The following is a 9,747-nucleotide window of genomic DNA, read 5'->3' on the forward strand; positions in this document are numbered from 1 at the left end:
TTATTCAATTCAAACTTGTTAGTAACAATCTATTTTTCCACCCAACAGGCATCTTTAGTGGTTTGTCCCAATTACATTTTTGAAACGTTGCCTTAGGAAAACCAAACCAAACCAAAATTAAATAGAAGCAAAGATAAAAATACTTTGATGTTAAAATAAAGAAAAATATAGTCCTTGGTAGATGTTAGGTCAAAAACATCTGTGAATGTTTGGAAGTACAGGAAAACCGAAGTACAACTTCATGTACAAAGCACATTTTTGAAGAAAGTAAAACTGATTCTGTGGAATGCAAATTTTGTCCACAAATCACCAGCTTTAAAAAATATTGCTTTATCACACTCCAAAACATAAAATTTGGCTGTAAGAACTGAAGATTTCATTAAAAGATTAAAGTAACCATATTTATTGCATCTTTAGATTGTGTTTTAAAACAGTAAATTAATAGTGCACAACAGGCTTCACTTCTTTCTCCCAAAGTATTTAAAGTGGAGGAACTTTATGGTTGCAAAAAAACCAAAGACATTTATAACAAAGTGTAGACTGGTGTGCTTTTCAAAGGGGCCAAAATAATTAACTGCCACCTTTGTGCTCTGACATATTTGAATTAGTGGGTATGTGAACACTAAATCCATTTATTTTGAATTTGTCTACAATAAATGAAATAAAAACACCGCTCTGTACAATCCACTATCAGCAGTGAGTACAACAGCAAAAAAAATTATTATACAATTTATACATACTAAAATATTTTCCTTTCTTACTGCTAGAAATAATGCAGAACAAAACCTAATCAACATAAGGACTTAATTTGGAAGAATTCAAATTAAAACAGGAAAAAGCCAATTAAGACAGAAACAAAGGTTCATGGTTGTGAAGCTAGATTAGTAAGTGCAATTTGAGTAGTGGAGCATGCTAAAATTGTATCCTTGGGTTTTTGACTATTTACCAAATCTTTAAATTAAACATGACTCAAGAAATGTTGGAAGCAGAGCAATATAATTGGGAATTCTGTCATTTCTTTTATCTTTCTGTTACCCAACTTATACAATGCGCAAAGTGCTAAGCAACACTACAAAAACACATTTACATCAACACTGAAGACCTGGGAAAATGAAATTCCAACAATTTTATTTTTTAATGAGCTGTATTTTCTAAATTTTTGTTTTATTTTTTTTTCCCTGTTTTCATACAGTATTGAAAACAAAACGCGGCACATTCACATTTTCCCGAGGAACTGTAAAGATGATCTCTACAGGGATAACGCTGAAAAGCCTGAAGCTCAATCAATCGATGTTGAAAACTCTCAAAGGGAGTAAAGGCTTGATCTGAATCATCTAGAACATGTACTGCAATTTAATAGAAGAGATGGTCGTCTTAATATTTAATGATTTAAAAGAACTTCCCAGTTCATGCGAAGAGTATAGTCCAAGAATAAATCAATTTTCTGAACGCATTTTATGCTACGTAAGTGTATACTTTGCGATCCTCAGGTGTTCGTGCCAAATATTCTCTCTCAATAAGTCCTTCAATACGTTTTTTAATAACAACTGGACTTGGTAAGAATCTGGCCTTCAGTTGTTGAGTTACCTAGAAGGGGAAAAAAAGACGAACCCTTAATTTTCTGACAGAAAATTCATCACTGAAAAAGCTATACTATAAATGTGAAAACCTTATTTGGTTTGAATAGGAAGGTCTATGTATACTTTAATTAGTGACTGAACTGCTATTTGACAAAAGTGCTAAGTCAAACGAAGATGACTAATTGTACTCTAGGTAAAGAAATCAGAATCACATCCAGGAGGCTCAAATATGTTAATATATGTAAAATGATGTGCAAACCTTAAAAGTACTATATAAATACTAAGCATCACTATTGTTAGATGAATTGAAACTGAATCTCAACATATGTAATGATTTCAAGGTGATGCTTTAAGTTTTGAAGCAGGTGACACAAAATGAGTCAAGCAAAAAGCTACTCCAATAGACCTCAAACATTGTCATGAAAGCAATGCCTTTCATTCTGTTGTAGATTTTTCTTTATTAAATAGTTACTAAAATTTTCACTTCTAAAATAACTACCAAAAAATTTGTATATCCCAGAAAACCATTAACAATGGCAAGGTCATTATATCATACTACATTTTCTAGTTTAAATTTTACCAGAAATATGTAAATGTGTTCATCTGGAGGGGGAAAAAAGGTACACCAAAGTTTTTAGACACTTGCTTACATATGACACATGCTCAATGTCATATTTGCTATTTTCTTTACAAATAAAATGTGAACTGCTAAGGTTTATTTCTTTGAAGCACTCTCTACCTGCATCATGATATGAAGTCTATCCTTTAAAATACAAGAGATCATGATGTCTTGACTAGTACGTGGTATGTGTAAAGTTCACTCTTATTTGTTGACAATTTGTATTTCTAAATTTTATATAAAAATGTTAATTCTTTTTACTAGTTCTCCTGTTCATCTAGGCTGTTTTAATCTTACCTCTGCTACTAGCACATTGTGCTGCATCTTCTTTCTAGATTTCATTATCCGTACTATAGCAGCTTCTATCTCATGTTTTCTGTCGTCATCTACTTTCTGCCTTGTTTCTTTTCTTTCTGGGTCTGATTCCCCTTGTTTGGCAGCAACTGTAAAAGTAATAAAACAAGTTATATGCAATAAAATAATCTGATATACAAGACAGACACACAATGCATATCTAGTGATGTTCACTTAGAATGTCCTCTCTTTTTATGAAGACACAAAGAAGTTAATTCTAGTGACATTCTTAAGAAATGTGCCAACATCTGAATGTATTTGTAAACATCCACAATTTATAAAATTACCATACACAATTTAATTCTTGTTTACATTAAGTACTACTTTAACTAACATTATACTATTCAGTCATTATAAACCAATTTTTTTTAAAGATCACATAAAAATTATAAGAAATCAGGTTTCATGTTCTCTTTTTCCTTCCTCATTCTAAGCTAGGCGTTCTTTTAAAGAGGAAAAGAAAAAAATACTGTCATTTCAAGGGTTGTTTCCAGACATGGTCAATACCGAAATCTGTCAGGGCTATAAGATTCATTGCAGGTTTAATTTTATTTCCATAATATTATTAAATCATGTGTTGGAAGGGGACTTTCCAGGGTCACCTATTCCAATGCCACATCACCCATCTAAATTGCCCATTATCATCTCAGTCCAATGAATCAACTGGCGTTATGTGTGCAAGGCTATTTTTTTTTAACCTTACTCACTGAAGTTCCAAATGTGGCAAAGGAATCTGAAAACTCAGAAAAGAATATTTGTTTCCAAGATACTATTAGTTAAAATTACTATTGAATTAATTACTTTTAACTTTCTCAGTGGGGCATTCCTAGAACTCTCTTCAAATTCTATTATGATTTCTCAGGTCACTATGTTGTGGTGAACTTTTTTTTTTTTTTTTTTTAACATGGAAAGGAGTTTTAAAATACCTCTATGTAACTAGAAACCATTAATCTCTTGCCCATATATACTCTACAGTGGGTTTTTAAAAATAGGTATGGAAAAATTATTTTCTAAAGGAATTAAGTAGAAATAATCCAACTGGAGACATTTAGAAGTTCTTGTTATTGCAATTTAAAAGTAACATAATAATAAAAATTTAAAAGTTATGTTTATGCAAACAAAAAATTTAAGCACCAAATTTCATATACATGCACATGCATGTATGTATACACACATATGGTACACATTTCTGAAAAAATGGAGATTTAATAGTCTTTAACAAAGGATTTTGATTTATGAAAATAAGCATTTTGTTACCTAACTGAACACTCTTAAAATGCTTCTGTTTTGTACTTTTTAATGAGGACTATCTTTGCAGGCTCGTTTTTTTCTGACACTCAGGTGAACAGTACGATAAATCCATTTTTAATAGAAGATTTCAACCCTATTTGATGTTTTTAAGGAATAAACAGTTCAGCATAATTCCAGATACCTGTTTGAATCTTGACTCTGTGCAGTTTGGATGTGAACTGATCATTAACTGTAAATATATGACCATTTTCTATTTCCTTTGATTTAGGTTCTTTGGTGAGAACCCGCTGTGTTGGTTTACCACACGCAAGGGACTGTAGGGCTCTAACAAGTTCTCGTTCAGGGATATCAGTCTCTTGTTGTATTTCCTGAAAATTCAGCAGATTAATACAGTTAGATTTTTAAAAAAGATCCAAACAGGTGAGAATTACATTAACTAAATAATTTATAAAAATGCTCTCCCTACATATATTATACTATAATAAAACTTCAGCAGTTCAGCAAACTGGGGAAAGGACCAATGTGAATCAAAAATAAATTTTTAACATTTAAAAAGAAAGCAATTTCATTGCTTTCAAGTGTCTTCAATAACTAGGCTAACAGAGTATATGCAAGTAGGGGTAGCTCAGGAAGAATGAATTGTGATTATCATCACTTAATCATAGATATTTACAAAGTACTTAAACTAACAAAACTTTTATAGGCAGATTAAAAATATTTCCTCTAAATGTGCTGATACTACTAATTTGCTTAGTAAATATTTTTTAAAAAATGAAAATGGTATAGTCACAAATTTTAAATTAGTAAATCCAAATTACTACAATTTACGGTACATATTTAAAACATGAAAAAATTCAAACATGTTTGGTAATTAACACCAAGCAAGAGAGTTAAAATCACAGAAAAAAGTTATAAGCTGTATAATGCTAAAAAAATGTTACTAGGATAAATGCAGGATCTATCTTCTCCCCAACACATTTTAATTAGTCTAACTTCACTCTAGAGAAGCAATGTGAAAGGGAGAAGATCTTTTTACTCTTTCACTTCATACTCCAGTATGCTTTTCAGCACCTAAATACTACTCTGGGGATCACTATGGTCTGGAGCAAATGTCTAACAAAATGAGGTTGGTACCTTTGGTCGTGCTTCACTGTATAAGGAAGCCTGTTCTTTCTCAAGGGTCCAGTTTATCATTATCAGACACAAACCATTCCTAAAGAAAAGGCAAGGGAGCAGCTCAGAAGAGTGGGCTCAACTCCTGCCACCATCTCAGCAGCACTGCACAAAGTGGGCACAAAACAGGACTGGCCAGCTCACTGCCTATGTGACTGACCAGCTGAATCACCTTCTAAAGGTCAAGAACGCTTTAATATAACCTCTATATAAACTCTTGGCTTCTCTTATAATTGAGAAATGACAATTCTAAGCAATGTAGACAATATCAATGACTGTATTTTTCTTCTACAATATTTTTCAGTTTCATTTCTTCATTTCCATTGCTGAAGCTTATAAATTTTTGCCAAGTGAAAAAGGAGTATTGGGAAACAGTAATTTCATTCCATTTCAGGAGATGGTAAACATAAAATTTTCTTATTTGTCATTGTCTAGAGGAGATAATCACTGAAGCCTTCTTTTTTGAGGATTTAAGTTGTCTTAATTAAACTTGAAACAAGTGAAAATTTCAGTTACGTTCAGCCATAACATCTTTTAAACTGCCCCTGGAATACTGACATTTTATGTAAGACAGGTAAAACTTTAATTTAAGAATTAATATGATTCGGTATTGATCATATTACAATTAACTTAGTCTATCAAAGTTCCATACCCAATTAATGAATCCTGCATAACGAAGAACACTCTGAAAACACATTTATAAAATAAGATAGTGATCACTAATGGCATCCCTTATCCACATGGATTGCTCTAACCCAATATAAATTTAAGGCAGCATGACTGAATACAAAGAGACTTGGAAATCCAGTATGGCACAGAGGCCTAGACAGAATCTGAAACCCAGGGTCTGATTTCTGCCTTTGCCCTTCACTCTCTAGGGTGTGGTGGGCAAGTTCATTCACTCCTCAAATTAGGTCTGTGCTTCCTAATGTGTAAAAATTAAGAGGGTAGAGTAGATTCTTCTCTAAGTCCCTCAGGCTTTGATAACCCAGGATTTCTGGAAGTGGGTTCTAGTCCTATCTGCTATCTAGACCTCTGCAGACCATTTAACCTCTACTCCGGCCATCTCCAAAGGGAGAACACGAGCTGAGATCATCATCTAAAACTCTTTCTTGGCCCTTTTCTAGTTCGAAAATTGCATGAATCTTTGGTTTGATATAAAACTGCCTTATAGATAAAATGATACAAATGAGTAATAAATTCCTGAATGAATTTGTGACAAAAGAAATACTTAAAAAAATACAAAATGAGTATCTTTCTTCATAATTTACAAAGCTGTCAATGTTCACACGCCTCCCTCATATAACTTGTTCTTTAGAAGTAAAAGAATTTATTCCTTGATAAAAGACTTTTATGTACAAATGTGTTTCTTTCAAGAACTGCTGGCTATTCCTCCACATTATATATGTTACTACGAACAACCATTTACATTTCTGTAGTGCTTGCAGGTTTATGAGGTGCTTTTTCCTCCAACCCTACGAGATAGTGAAGCCTTACTGCCTCACTTTTCATTCACTTACATAAATCCATAACATTCCAAACTATGAAATAAGAGGTGTTCACAACCTGAAAAATGAAGTTGCTACACATTCTAACAGTAACAAAAAGGAAATGTTTAAATTCAAGATGATCCTCAGGGCTGCCATGTCTCTTTGAGGACTCAATTTTGCTTATTGATGCTTGTCAAAAGGTTTTCCCAGACATGTTAGGCCATGAAATGAAGAAAGATCAGAACAAGTAGAAACGAGCTGACTTGGGGGCTCTGCCCTACCTTCTCTTTAGAACAGAGGAATACTGCTGATTCCCTTCAGCTATACCTCAAGTTTCTTTTTAATTTTTTGTTTCTTGGTCCAGACCTGTAATTTCACTGGTGGAGGGAAATGATTGTTTTCTTGTTTTGTCTTTGTATTCCCAGCACCCAGTACAATGCTGGGAACATAGCAGGCATTTACCAACTGTTTTGAGTTTGACTAACAGAGAATTTTTAGTAAGGTTAATTCCTTCTATCATTGCACAGTGGTAACTTATAGGCTTACAGAGTTGCCTGGAGCTCTGAAAGGTTCAGTAAGTGACTCAGCCAGGGTAACACAGCCCATCTGTGAAGAAAGCAACACTTGAACCTTGGTAGCTCTGACTCTATGCACAAGGACATGCCTGCTGCCTCTCAAACCTCAATTGCTTACCATAAAACTATTTTCTCTGTAGGTATATCATCCCTGTGACCTATGGCAGGTTTCAGACACACCTATGGAAGCAGCTGTTAAGGACCTTTGGTTTCATCTTTAGGGAACCTTAGAATGCCTGGACACTACAACAGAGTGCTCAATATTTGCCGTACGTGTCGACTAATACCCTAAATTTGCTAACTGTGTCAATAAAAGTATGTTCTGTAGGAAAGAACTATTTGGATAAAATATGCCTCTTCTAATAATTTGTAGCTTTATTCTTTACTACTCTGAAAACAACCTTGTGCTTGAAGACAACAAAACAAATGGCTAATTTTTTTTAATGGTTCGTCAAAGTTAAGGTTTTTATAAGAAAAATGTCAATTCAAAATTGTATCTACTACATTTAAGGATAAAAATATTTGAACTGTATAGCTAACATTGGCTTACCTCCTCAAGAAAACTACCTTAACTAAAAAGTCAATTATTTTTCTCTCTATGTTTACATCAAGATCATAAAATTTTCTTTTAATAAGGTCCTAGTGACTTCGGGAAATATTCTAACGGAAAACCTGAACTGTCCAGCAATGGATAATAGTAAGTGGATCTAAACAAGCAAACTGAAGAAAATTGAACTCCAAAGAAGTCATGCTTTACCTGTCAAATGCCCATGATATAGAATATGGCTACTACACTCCTGCCCTTCATAAAGGTTCTAAGAATTAACTGTTTGACAGGCTTTAAAAATTACAAACACTATATAAAGATTATTACTAATAACAGTTTTTCAAATGGAATAAAAGACAATTTAAAATCACTTTATTAAGAAGTAGTAAATCTAAACTACTTAAATACTGTGAAGGAAAGAAAATTTTTCAACAGGAAATAGGTAATATGTAAAACTAGGGTGTGTATGTGTGGTGGGAGGGATTAGGAGAGAAAGAAAGATGAGAAAAATAAGGAGACAGACTACTTATTTGCAAAGAAAGCATAACAGAGAAAATAAGTTAGCAATTTTTCCATGTAGGAAAGCAATTCCCAATTCTAAGGAATTAATGCTGGTTTGAAAAAGAAATCAAATGGAAACAACAGGAAGCAATTTAAAAGGCAAAGGAGTCCTACTAAGTAACCCAAGTATATGTTTTGGCAAGGTAGGAAGGCGAATAACCGGAGTGTGATGTCTAAGGGCTTAATGTAGTCTCTAATCACAAGAATAGGGTGAGCTGGTTTAGCACCATGAAAGACATGTCTCGCTGAATCTTCATTCTTGTATGGTGCTCTAACTAGGAACTGTGAGTTGGAAAAAAGAATTGTAATAGAACCAACTTCACAAATAAACAATACTAGGATAATGTTTCAAACATTCTTAAGTACAGTTTTAAATCTCCTTAAAGCAGGAAAGAGACAGGCAGTTTTACATAAGACTCAGTCACTGTCATCTTACAAGTTAAAAATGATATCAATTAAAATTGACATAATTGTAAATCATACCTCAAATGTATATTTTTCTCTATTATTAAAGAGCATTAATATTGTCATCTGGAAAGTAGAGACTTGCAATATGTGCTTCCGTGTATTAGAGCCAGTTACTTGGGCACCTCCAACACCAACTTCTGATCCATCTTCCTATTTTTTTTTTAATAAAAATATAACAATAAAATTAATTTTAAAATTTCTGTTTGCTATTTTACGTGGCTATTACTTCTGTAGTATAAAATCTTCATTCTGATAAGAAGAGCCAACAATTTCATAGCTATTGTTACTTTACCTGAGACATAATACAAATGATCAGAACTAAGAAACAGAAATTTTATTATTAGGAAATAACATATTGGTTATATAGCTGACACATAAATTACAAAAAATGAAATGGAAAAAAGTCTTATGTAATAGAAAAGGTCTATGGCTCAAGAACTTAAGGATTAGCAGTATAAGACCTAAAGATTTCTATATATATTTAAGAAATGTACTGATTTTTTAAAAAATCATTCACATAAGTAATTTTAGAAAAAGACCAATATATTTATTCTTAAGTTTTGTGGGAGAAAAAAAACCCAATAAAAATCTAATATATAAGAAATATTTTAAGGAATATTTAATTACAACTTAAATGTTAATCAGCAACTTTTGGTAAAAAGAAGTTTATGGGTCAGTTAAAAGTAAAATCTTAAAAATCCATTCAGAAATACAAATCAAAACAACTGCAAGTTACAATCTTATAGCTATTTTTGCAGAAATAATTGTATAAATATTAGGGATATGGTAGAATAGGAATTTACTGTTAGCAGAACTGAAAATTGATATAAAAATTTTGGAGAGCAATGCAGCAATATGCACTAAGTCTCAAAACTGACCATACCTTTCACCAAACAGATTATAATGCAAAGATTCAATCCCTGCAAAAAAAAAAAATTACAACGAAAAAACACCTGTGCCAAAATGTTAGTAGACATTCCATTTGTGATGGCAAAAATTGGTAATAACTTATATGTCTCAAACTTGGAAACTGGATGAATATATTATAGTTATTACTGTAATGGAATATGATGGTTCCATAAAAACATACATGGGAAGTACTCAGTGAGATATGGAAAGACTTATATGA

General features: G+C 32.5%; 1 protein-coding gene across 1 annotated transcript in view; it reads right to left on the reverse strand.

Annotated features, from left to right (window-relative positions):
- Window positions 1-374: 374 nt before the first annotated feature.
- CUL3 (cullin 3) overlaps window positions 375-9,747 on the reverse strand; it is a 108,784-nt gene continuing 99,411 nt past the window's right edge. The window contains exons 13-16 of the mRNA XM_027875884.1: window positions 8,634-8,768; window positions 3,986-4,172; window positions 2,497-2,642; window positions 375-1,587 (exon numbers count right to left, since the gene is read on the reverse strand). Coding sequence (XP_027731685.1) covers window positions 1,456-1,587; window positions 2,497-2,642; window positions 3,986-4,172; window positions 8,634-8,768 — 600 coding nt within the window. The 3' untranslated portion in view covers window positions 375-1,455. The remainder of the gene's footprint in view (window positions 1,588-2,496; window positions 2,643-3,985; window positions 4,173-8,633; window positions 8,769-9,747) is intronic.

This window comes from Vombatus ursinus, unplaced genomic scaffold (genome assembly GCF_900497805.2).
Source record: "Vombatus ursinus unplaced genomic scaffold, bare-nosed wombat genome assembly UNPS02014810.1, whole genome shotgun sequence".
Lineage (NCBI taxonomy): Eukaryota > Metazoa > Chordata > Mammalia > Diprotodontia > Vombatidae > Vombatus > Vombatus ursinus.